General features: G+C 35.6%; 2 protein-coding genes across 2 annotated transcripts; both read right to left on the bottom strand.

The window, feature by feature from the left end:
• Positions 1 to 2,735: 2,735 nt before the first annotated feature.
• Positions 2,736 to 4,919, bottom strand: LOC131996881 (transcription factor grauzone-like). Its single transcript, XM_059367062.1, has 3 exons — positions 4,782 to 4,919; positions 3,598 to 4,712; positions 2,736 to 3,075 (listed from the first exon to the last, which is right to left on the bottom strand). Exons 1-3 carry the CDS (start codon positions 4,917 to 4,919, stop codon positions 2,736 to 2,738), a joined length of 1,593 nt encoding a protein of 530 aa, XP_059223045.1.
• A 1,834-nt stretch (positions 4,920 to 6,753) lies between these two features.
• LOC106084801 (zinc finger protein Xfin-like) lies at positions 6,754 to 10,513 on the bottom strand. The gene has a single exon (XM_059368344.1). The coding sequence runs from the start codon at positions 10,386 to 10,388 to the stop codon at positions 8,325 to 8,327; it is 2,064 nt and encodes a 687-aa protein (XP_059224327.1). The 5' UTR covers positions 10,389 to 10,513; the 3' UTR covers positions 6,754 to 8,324.
• Positions 10,514 to 11,879: the final 1,366 nt, after the last annotated feature.

Here is an 11,879-nt window from a genome sequence, read left to right as displayed (position 1 = left end):
TAGACCCATTGATAAGTATACCTATCGACTCAGAATTACTTTCTGATTCGATTTAGCTATGTCCGTCTGTCCATGTTAATTTGTGTACAAACTACAGGTCGCAATTTTCATCCGATCATCTTCAAATTTGGTACAGACATGTTTTTCGGCCTAGAGACAAAGCCTATTGAAATTGGAAAAAATCAATTCAGATTTAGATATAGCTCCCTTAAATATTGGGTTGCCCAAAAAGTAATTGCGGATTTTTCATATAGTCGGCGTTGACAAAAAAATATGTTCGTCAGATTTTCAGTAATAATGCAATAAAATGGTCATTTGTTTACCGATTCTCTCAAAATTTAGCAGGAAGGATTTTCCTGTGACTCTCGACATTACTGAATAATTTTATACAAATCGGTTCAGATTTGGACATAGCTCCCATATATATGTTTGTCCGATTTGAAGTAATAATGCAATAAAATTGTCAATTGTAAACCGATTCTCTTGAAATTTTGTAGTGAATGGTAAAGAAATCGGTCCAGATTTAGATATAGCTCTCATATATATATATCGCCCGATTTTCATTCCTAGAGCCACTACAAGCGCATTTATTGACCAATCTTGTTTGAATATTAATTATGCGATTTTGAAGCAATACTCTAAAGTTTTCAAGGAAAAAGGAAAGAGTATTGCTTCGTCCAGCACCATTACGGAATGGGATTTTCCTGATGAATTTTGAAATTCGCAAAACTAAAGATCTTACAGCAATTTCAAACTCACCTCGATTTTTTAAACCACTTTTTCAATATTAATGATGCGATTTTGAACTGGTTTTTTGAAGAAAAAACATAGGAGTTGCACTAATCCGATTTTTTTGCAATAATCTTCAATACTGTATACTCAACTCGAAAAATTTTTTCGCATCAAAAATTGCAAATTTTTATAAGGGGTTAGGTTATAAGGTTAGCCTTTGCTAAAAAAATGCAAAAAAATAAAATGTGAAATTTTGCATACTTTTACTTATTCGAACGAATCGTCTTCGAATTTCGAACTGCGGAATGCTGAAAAAAGATCGAAATTCCAAAAAATGAGGGAGTTATAGCGTTTTTCACCTTGAAAACGACCATGAATTTTACGCCAAAAAATAGTTGGCTTTTGCGATGTTTTTCATAGAAAACTATACATTATTGCTTCATCCAGCACCATTACAGAAAGGGATTTTCCTGACGAATCCAACGATGTCTGAAAAATTGTGAAGTTTGCAAAACTAAGGAAGTTACAGCAATTTCAAACTCACGTTGGGTTTTTAGAATTTTTTGGATATTATTGATGCGATTTTGAAGCAATACTCTAAAGTTTTCAAGCAAATAGGAAAGAGTATTGCTTCGTCCAGTATCATTGCTGAAAGGGATTTTCTAGACAAATCCAACGGTGTCCTCAGAATTTTGAAATTCGCAAAACTAAAGATCTTAAAGAAATTTCAAACTCACCTCGATTTTTTGAACCACTTTTCCAATATTAATTATGCGATTTTGAGCTTGTTTTTTGAAGGAAAAACATCGAAGTTGCAATAATCCGAATTTTTTGCCATAATCTTTAATACTGTATACTCAACTTAAAAATTTTTTTCGCATCAAAAATTGAAAATTTTCTCAATTTCTATAGGGGTTAGCCTTTGCTAAAAAAATGCAAAAAAAATAATATGTGTAATTTTACGAAATTTTGTTTATTGTACGAATCGTTTTCGAATTTCGAACTGCGTAATGCTGAAAAATGATCGAAATTCAAAAAAATGAAGGAGTTACAGCGTTTTTTACCTTGAATTTTTACGCCAAAAAAGATTTGATTTTTGCGATGTTTTTCATAGAATACTTTACATTAGTGCTTCATCTAGCACCACTACGGAAAGAGATTTTCCCCATGAATCCAACGATGTCTGAAAAATTGTGAAGTTTGCAAAACTAAGGAAGTTACAGCAATTTCAAACTCAAGTTGGATTTTTAGAATTACTCTAAAGTTTTCAAGCAAATAGGAAAGAGTATTACTTCGTCCAGTATCATTGCTGAAAGGGACGAATTTTGAAATTCGCAAAACTAAAGATGTTACAGCAATTTCAAGCTCACCTCGATTTTTTTACCATTTTTCCAATATTAATTATGCGATTTTGAGCTTGTTTTTTGAAGAAAAAACATGGGAGTTGCACTAATCCGATTTTTTTGCAATAATCTACAATACTGTATACTCAACTCGAAAAATTTTTTTCGCATCAAAAATTTAAAAATTTCATAAGGGCCTCAGCCTTTGCTAAAAAAATGCAAAAAAAAAAAATAAAATGTGAAATTTCACGTAATTTTGTTTATTGTTCGAATCTTTTCGAATTTCGAGCGGAATGCTGTAAAATTTTCAAAATTCGAAAAAATGAAGGAGTTATGGCGTTTTTGTCCTTGAAAACGACCTTAAATTTCTACCCCCAAAAAATTTGGGTTTTTGCGATATTTTTCATAGAAATCTTTACTTTATTGCTATCTAGCGTCATTCAGTGCTGCCACATGTAGATAGGGTTTTTAGTTGGCAAAGTTAAAAATTGTTTAGTTTTTGCGTGTTGATTTTTTTTTTTGGCATTTGTTAGCAGAGTTGCATTTTGAACACAACACTCCTCAAGGGTTTCGAAAAATAAAATTAAGCTTCTTTAAACTATGAATTTCTTTATTCAGTTAAGTTTTGTCCATAATCCAAATAGGATCTGTAGTGTTTGTTTATAGCTCAATAAATTCTTCTTCGGATGTTATGAATTCTTCACTTTTGCATGTGGCATCTTCAGATACTGGTGGCAAGTCATCTTCATCCATTTCAATTCCCAAGGTATTTGCATCAGCTGAAAATTCTTCGGTGCTGGCATAAATCCCTGTAGAATTCTCATCTTTCAACTCTCTTTCCTCCATCTTCTTCATCAAGGAATATTTTTCTTCTTCTTTTGCTTCGTTGCCCAGCATATTAAAGGCATCACCAGCTGGCGTTGTGTTGGTTACAGCAGTTGTCTTCGGCTGCACGGTTTCAGAAATTCTGGACGCCCGCTTCGCTAAAGATTCTTCGTATCTATGGTATCGATAGAGATGATTGTGCATGGATTGACGTTTGACATACTCCTTGGAACAAAAAATGCAAATATAGGCAGTACTCCCTTCCCGAGTTTCAAGCCGATACCCGTTTTTAGCAACTATTGGTCTATCGCCTCCTTGACAGTGCTTCACATGGTCGTACATGGAATGCCGGTTTTTATAATGCTTAGAACAAAAAACACAAACATAGAACGAGCTCTCTCCCACAGTTTCTCGCCGATACATAATTTTAGACTCCATTGGCCCATTGTCTCCCAGACATCCTCTGATATGATTGAGCATGGAGATCCTCTTTTCGTACTCCTTGGAACAATTAGAGCAAATATACATCAAACTCTCTCCCCGAGTTTCCAGCCGAAACCCCATTTTAGGCTCTATCGGTCCATCGTCTCTTGGACATTGCTTCAGATGAACTAACATAGACAACTTTTTGTCATACTCCCTGGAACAATAAAGGCAAACATAAACCATACACTCTCCTCGAATTTCTTGACGATACCCATCCAGAGTCTCTTCTTGGGCTGTTTTATTTTGTATCTTATTCCATTCCTGGAGATGATATTTTCTCATATGCCTACGGTAATAAGCTCGGCTGGTAAATGTCTCTTGGCAAATGGAGCAGGCGTGCGTCTTGTTCCTTGTGTGTGAAGCCAAATGCTCTCGCAGTGCATTGGGATGCGAACAGGATTTTTCACAAATGTTACATTCAAAAATCTTGGGTTTATGGACATCACAATTGTGTTTGTTTAAGCGTGTTTTGGTTGCAAAGCCCTTTAAACACTTGCTGCAACGATATTTCGCTTCCAACTTCTTGTTGCCATTAGCATTTTTAGCTCCTCCCTTGCTGGTGTGGAATTTCCTAATGTGAATTTTCAAATATGACTCCAATCGGTAAACCTTGCAACACACCTCACATTTAAGCTGCTGCGGGGCATTATGATAGTGTACGTGTTGCTCAATATCGTAGCGACTATCCAGCCTCAGTTGGCAACACATTAGGTAGCAACCTTCTAAAGCATGGTTTTTGCTAAAATGTTCTTTCAACTGAGAATAGCTGACCACCAGCTGATGGCAAATTTCACATTCCAAAGAGGAACGCCACAAAGCTACCAGCTGATCAAACTCCTCTACAGACTTTTTAGCTGCAGGAAATGTTTTATATGAAAACTTAAGGTTGGTCTGGCCCAAAGACGCTGAGGGCATACATTCTTCATTGGATTCTTTGTCTGTTCTATTGGACATGTGGGACACCAGAGACATCTCTTCATCCGTTAACTGCTCCAGGCCTTGAGGCGTCATAGTGTCTTCATAATCACTGTTGAGATGCAAAGGCTCTTCAGTTTTTATATCATAGCTGAGGGCTGCAGGTTTCGTTAAATCTTCAATGCTAGCGCTAATTTCCTGGGCATTCTGCCACTCCAGTTGTTCATCCTTTATATTCATCTCCGATTTAACCTTAACAATATCCCCAGCTTCTTTTGCCGCTTGCTTATTCAAGTGTTGGCCCTTTTGCGCCTTAATAATGGACTCCTGGAATTGATGGAACTCCCAGATATGCTGCCAACATTTTCCACAGATGTATTGAAGTCGCTTCTCCCATTCCATATTCAACATCTGAAATCATTGAGGATATATATTGGATGACATCATTCATGCATTGGGTGTATCAGAGAGGAGACTCACTGCGTTGGTAACATATTTGCCCACAAGATTATGATTTGCGTTAGCTTGACCCGTCTCATCATAGAGGCTGCGCTGATAATCATTGCAGCTTTTTACACAGAGCCGGCAATGGTCTGAGGGAGGAGGATATCTCAACATATCTTTAGCTTTAGTTATTAGTTCTTAAGTTGAAGCAATAAGCGATATTTTTGGGAAACTTCCTAAAAGAGAATTTTGAACGATTCATAAAACATAGAATGGAGCAGTGTCTTGGGTATATAAAAATAAAAATAGATTAGGCTACACAACATTCTAAACTTTGCTACGAGTAAATTGTAGCCTAATAACAATAGAAGGCTGTTGCCCTTTAATTCCAACTGGAACCAGCCCGATCGCTTTAAACAGCCTTAAAACTTGCGAATGTTCACATTCGACATTTCAAAAAAGTCTGCATTTTTCTTCTTACCAGTCTACAGTGTTTCCAAATCGAAAAATCTTGGAAGTAATTCAATTACGGATAGAGAAATCCACAAGAAACTGAGCATGCAGTCATTGGTGAGGTGTTTGGTCAGCCTAGTTACTCATCTATGGGGCATTAAGGCTGGTTACCTCAAGCATGTCAAACTTTGAAATGCTTGCCATATAAACATTTATGGGTCTACTGACTAGAAGCAGCTAACAAAAAATTTGCTTACATGTCTGAAATATCTCCAACGGTTTATGAAATATTGGATTACAATGAATTTGGTTGAAAATTGTAGTCAACATATAGTTAGTATTTTTTAAATTATAGAAGTATTTGTGAATCGATTTCAAATCTATGGCCACCATTGGGCAGCTTACAAAATTCAAATAATAAGAAAAAATTTCGTAGCAAGTGCCATTTCCTACTAAAGGTTATGCGGTTTACAACTTTAAATTCTCAAAAAAAATCTAAGTTAAAAAAAAAAAAAACAAAAACATACTTTGGCACAGAGGTTAGCATGTCCGCCTTTGAAGCCGTCGTGAACACCAGAAAAGATTTTCATTTGTGAGGTACTATGCCATGTAAAACTTCTCTCCAAACAGGTATCGCTATGCGGCCGTTCGGACTTGACATAAAAGAGAAGACTCCGTATTATTGAACTTAAACTTTTTATCGCACTGCACTCATTGATATGAGGGAAATATCCCCTGTTCCTCAATGGAATGTTCACGGAAAAATTAGAAAAGGGTGATAAAATATTTGTATAGAAATTTTTGAAAATGTTTTAAAGCAATTTGTTTGACATGAAAAGGTTTTATAAAATTAACATTCGATTTTTTTTATTCTTTCGATTATTATTTTTTATACTTTTTTTTAATATTTTTTTATTTGTGTTTTGGGTAAGCTTTTTATTTTATTTTTATTTTTCTTATTTTTAATTTTTTATTTAATTTTTAATTTCATGTTTTATTTTATTTTATTTTATTTTATTTTTTTTTATTTAATTTAATTTAATTTAATTTAATTTAATTTAATTTAATTTAATTTAATTTAATTTAATTTAATTTAATTTAATTTAATTTAATTTAATTTAATTTAATTTAATTTAATTTAATTTAATTTAATTTAATTTAATTTAATTTAATTTAATTTAATTTAATTTAATTTTATTTTATTTTATTTTATTTTATTTTATTTTATTTTACTTTACTTTATTTTATTTTATTTTATTTTATTTTATTTTATTTTATTTTACTTTATTTTATTTTACTTTATTTTATTTTGTTTTAATTAAAAAAAACAATATTAATCATTCATCTTAGTTTTTTTAATAATTACTGATTTAAGATGTTATTTTTTCTTATTTTTTATATTTTTTTAATACTTGTTTTTAAATTTTACATTTTTGCGTTTTTTATTATCATTATTTTTTTTTTAATTTTTTTTTGTGATATTTTTAGTTGAAAACCTTTTCTATGGAAATTAAATATTTCAGAAAAATATCCAAAGTAATAAAATTTCCCTATCGATGTATGAATTTCTTTTCCGAGGTAAGCTTTATAATCGAAAATGTGCAATGATTATTTTTATATTTTTTTATATTTATATTCTTTAACGAATGTGTTTTGGCACTCAATAACCACTTTGGCCAAAGCAATTGTTCGTTACGCTTGTCACCTAAAAATAAAGTTAGCTAGAGATACACGCACATATACAATAGATGCATATTTCATATATGCACCAGAGAACTTTGGCACCCAATGGTCACTTTGGGCAAAGCAATTGTCTGTTACGCTTGCCACCTAAAAATAAAGTTAGCTAGAAACACACGCACTTATAAAATGGAGTGAGAGATGACCGAACGTTTTTGTAATCTTTCAGTCGATTTCAGTTTTCAATTTGGTCGACGGACATAGCGTGTTGTTTGGAAACGAAAGCACCACTCAAATGAGTGCTATATGAAGCTAAAGTAAGCATTTCCTTATTTTTTTTTTGGATGAGAATTGCTTTTGCCAGAGACCAGACCATTACAAAGCACGCAGATTAATTTCAGCTCCCATAACTCTGAAACGTTGCTGTGTGTATCTCCTACACCGTTGCTGCCATTGTGAGCCATCGTGCGTATTGCTTAAAATGCAAAATATGATTGGCAATAATTTTATGCTCATCGGCAAACACACAATAGCTCAACGAAATTAAGACAGCATTTTATGTTTTGATCGTTTAAAGTCGTTAGAGTCAACAATGATTGCTGGTATAAGGTGTGCGTTTGCCATTCGCATTCATGTCTTTGGTGTGCACTTATTTTTAATGTGGCTTGCTGCTGTTCTCTGGTATGCAATCAAAATTCGTTTTCTACCAAATTATGCCTAAATCAAATTTTGGTCACAATCGGCCCACAAACAAAAAGTGCATATTTTTCCCCTCTCTGCTTATAATCCAAAAAGTCCTCATTAATATTTTTCATATTATTTTATTATTTTAGTTTTTTTATTTTTTAAAGTGATAAAAGTACATGAAGAAAATTTATATCTACTACTACCCAAAGTATAGGGTGACGTACAAATAAATGGCAAAGCGTGCTCAATGGTACTTATGCATAATGTTAATGGTAAGTGGCAACTCAAAGTCAACTATCAAAGTATTTTTTTTATTCAAATATAACTTTCATAGGTTCTTCAATCTTTCACATGCTAAGTTTTCAATTTAATTTTTTGAAAACTTTTGTTTAAAAAAGTGTTTAGCGCCCTAAAGTCACGGAGTTATGTTAACCTAAGCATATGTTATCCAAACAGCTGATTTCCCACTATGAAATGAATTTTGACGTTACTTACATATAACAGTCAGCTGATTCTGTAGAAGGAAACCAGCTGTTTGAATGCCTGAGCCTAGCTAAGTATAACCAAAACAGCTGATTCTATAGTGAGAAAACAGCTGTTTGAATAACACACGTTTGGTTCAGCAGAATTACAAGACTTTATGGCGAATAAAAAATTTTATTGAAAAAGTTTGGATAGAAAATATTTGGCTTCTTAAAACTAACAAAATTTTCGCTGTTTTGTTCTTTTAATATTCCAACTAAGGTCTTAGGCCTTGGTTTATAGCTCAATAAATTCTTCTTCGGGTTCTATGAATTCTTCACTTTTAAAGGTAGCATCTTCAAATTCTAGTGGAATTTCACGTTCATCCATTTCCTCAAATACCAAGGCATTTGTATCATCTGAAAATTGTTCGGTCTTCACATTAGTCCTTGTTGCAGTTTCATCTTTCAGCTCTTTTTCCTCGATGGGGGTCATCAATGAATCCTCTTCTCCTACTGCTTCTTGACCCACCACATTTAAAATATCACCATCTGGTGTTGTGTTGCTTTCATCGTTCTTGCTTGATCCTTGCTGCTGCGGAGCTGGTGCTAGGGGTTCAGAAGCTATTGATACCTGCTGCTTCGCTAAAGATCCATCGTCTCTATGGCATCGATAGAGATGACTGCGCATGGATTGCGGCTTTTCATACTCCTTGGAACAATAAATGCAAATGTAGACCATACTCTCTCCACGAGTTTCAAGCCGATACCCTAGTTTAGGTCCTATTTGTCCATATTCTATTTGACATTGCCTGAGATGCGTGTACATGGATGGACGCTTATCGTACTCCTTAGAACAAAAAACACAAACATAGACCATACTCTCTCCCCTAGTTTCTCGCCGATACCCACTTTTAAACTCTATTGGGCCATCGTCCCTTTGACATCCCCTGATATGATTGAGCATAGAAATACGCTTCTCACACTCCTTGGAACAATAAATGCACACATACATCAAACTCTCTCCCCGAGTTTCCAGCCGAAATCCCATATTAGGCTCTACCGGTCGGCCATCTCTTTGGCACTGATTCAGATGATTTAACATAGAATACTTTTTGTCATACTCCCTGGAACAATAATGGCAAATATAAACCATGCACTCTCCTCGAGTTTCTCGCCGATACCCATCCAGAGTTTCTTTTTGAGCCCCTTCATTTTGTATGTTATTCCATTCCTGGAGATGATGTTTTCTCATATGCCGGCGGTAATAGGCTCGGCAGGTAAACGCCATGGGGCAAAAGGAGCAGGCATGCGCTTTGTCCCCTGTGTGGGCAGCCAAATGCTCGCGCAGCGCATTCGGATGCATAAAGGATTTTTCACAAATGTGGCATTCGAAAATCTTGGGTTTATGGACATCACGACTGTGGTTATTTAGACGCGATTTCGTTGCAAAGTCCTTTAAACACTTGCTGCAACGATATTTCCCAACTTCCAACTTCTCGCCGTCTTTAGCATTTTTATCTTCTCCCTTGCTGGTGTGCACTTTCCGTTTGTGAGCTCTTAAATGTTCCTCCAAACGGTAAACCTTGCAACAGGCCACACATTTTAGCTGCTGGGGGGCATTATGATAGCGTATGTGGTTTTCAATATCGTAACGAGTCTCCAGCCTCAATTGGCAACACATAAGGTAGCAACCTTCTGAAGTATGATTTTTGCTAAAATGTTCTTTCAACTGAGAATAGCTGGCCTTCAGCTGATGGCAAATTTCACATTCCAAGGAGGAACGCCACAAAGCTACCAGCTCATCAAACTCCTCTACAGACTTTTTGGTAACAGGTAACTTTTTATTTGAAAAGCTTGGGTTGGTCTGACCCAAAGATGAACAGGGCATACATTCTTCATTGGATTCGTTGTCATAGGTCAAGGAGGTATTTTCTGTTCTGCTGGACATGTGGGACATCAGTGACATTTCTCCATCCGTTAACTGATCCAGGCCAGGGGACGACATTCCTTCATAATCACTGTTGAGAGACAAAGGCTCTTCAGTTTTTATATCAAAGGTTAGGGGTGTAGGTTTGATTAAATCCTCAGTGCTAGCGATAAATTCCTGGCCACTATGCCACTCCTGTTGTTCTTTTTTTATATTCATCTCAGATTTTACCGTAACAACTTCCCCAACTTCTTTTGCCGCTTCCTTATTCAAGTGTAGGCCCTTCTGCGCCTCTATAACTGCCTGCTGGAATTGATGGAACTCCCAGATATGCTGCCAACATTTCCCACAGATGTATTGAAGTTGCTTCTCCCATTCCATATTTAACATCTGAAAGCATTGAAGATATAGTATTTGGAAGTCATCATTCATTTATTCATGCATTGGGTGTATCAGTATCAGGAGACTCACTGCGTTGGTAAAATATTTCCCCAAAAGACCACGATTTGCGTTAGCTTGACCTGTCTCATCATAGAGGCTGCGCTGGTAATCATTGCAGCATTTTACACAGAGCCGGCAATGATTTGAAGGAGGTAGGTGTTTCAACATGTCTTTCTTTCACTTTAGATATTAGTTTTTAAGTTGAAGTAATAATCTGTAGTTTTGAGCAACTTCCTAAAAGAGAATTGTGAACGATTCATAAAAGATTGATTCCAACAGTGTCTTGGGTATATAAATCTAAAAAAGATTAGGTTTTACAACATTCTGAAATGTGCCACTAGTGGCCTAATATCTTATGACGAATCCAAAAGGCGTGTAGCATAGCGACACCACTAGGTAGAGAAATTTTAACATAACATACAAGGATAGCTCATAAATGTAGCCAGCATTTGTAGGGGGATAACTACCGCTTAAAATTTGTCTGATTTTAACGCTGGGATGTGAATCGAGCCGTTCGACGTCATAAGCGGACATGCAAACCTCTGCGCCACGGTGGCCTCCAGCACTTTAGCTGCTATAGGAAAATTTAAGCAATTTCAGAGTGGCTGGCTGCCTGCTAAAACGTCTGTTATTTGCTGAAGATGTCTGCTGCTACTTGGTTTGGATTTTGGAGCCCATAGTAGAATTCATTATTCAAAATTTCAGCTAAATCGGATAGGAATTGAGCCCTTGAAGAGCTCAAGAAGTATAATCGGTAGATCGGTTGATATGGGAGCTTTATCAGGTTAAAAACCGATTCACATCATTTTTGGCACACATGTTGAAAGTCATAGGGGAAGCCATTATGTAATATTTCAGTCAAATCGGATAAGAATTACGCCCTCTAGAGGCGCAAGAAATCAAGACCCCAGATCGGTTTATATGGCAGCTATATCAGGTTTTAGTCCTATTTAGGTGCCTATGTTGGCGGTCATAGGAGAAGTCACTGTGCATAATATAAGCCAAATCGACAAAGAACTACGGCCTCTAGAGGCGCAAGAAGTCAAGACCCAAGATCAGTTTATAAGGCAGCTATATCAGGTTTTAGACTGATTTAAGTCATACTTAGCATCTTTATTGGAGGCCATAGGAGAAGTCACTGTGCAATATTTTAGCCCTCCAGAGGTGCAAGAAATCAAGACCGCACAATTTCTAAGAAGTTTACTCGAAATCGGTTCAGATTCAGATATAGTTCCCATACATATGTTCGTCCGATTTTGAGATATATTGCAATAAAGTGCTCGTGTGTTAACCGAGGAAGGATTTTCTTATAGCTCTTAGTACTACAGGTGAATTTCATACACATCGGTTCAGATTTGGATATAACTGTCATATATGTTTTTCACCCGATTTCACTGCAGACCCATTTATTGACCAATCTGGCCAAAAATTTGCACAACGCTTTCCTTGACGACTATAACAATATCTATGGAGTTTGGTCCA

Source organism: Stomoxys calcitrans, chromosome 4, assembly GCF_963082655.1.
Source record: "Stomoxys calcitrans chromosome 4, idStoCalc2.1, whole genome shotgun sequence".
Lineage (NCBI taxonomy): Eukaryota > Metazoa > Arthropoda > Insecta > Diptera > Muscidae > Stomoxys > Stomoxys calcitrans.
This window is presented reverse-complemented; position numbering and strand designations above follow the sequence as displayed.

What these genes read in the sequence shown, in the direction of transcription:
- LOC106084801 (XM_059368344.1), bottom strand. Translation starts at nt 10,388, where the DNA reads ATGAATGATGACTTCCAAATACTATATCTTCAATGCTTTCAGATGTTA.
- LOC131996881 (XM_059367062.1), bottom strand. Translation starts at nt 4,919, where the DNA reads ATGTTGAGATATCCTCCTCCCTCAGACCATTGCCGGCTCTGTGTAAAA. An exon ending in GCAAATATGTTACCAACGCA is followed by an intron (nt 4,713 to 4,781) that starts GTGAGTCTCCTC and finishes CAATGATTTCAG; the next exon opens with ATGTTGAATATGGAATGGGA. An exon ending in CAAGAAGAGACTCTGGATGG is followed by an intron (nt 3,076 to 3,597) that starts GTATCGTCAAGA and finishes TCGATACCATAG; the next exon opens with ATACGAAGAATCTTTAGCGA.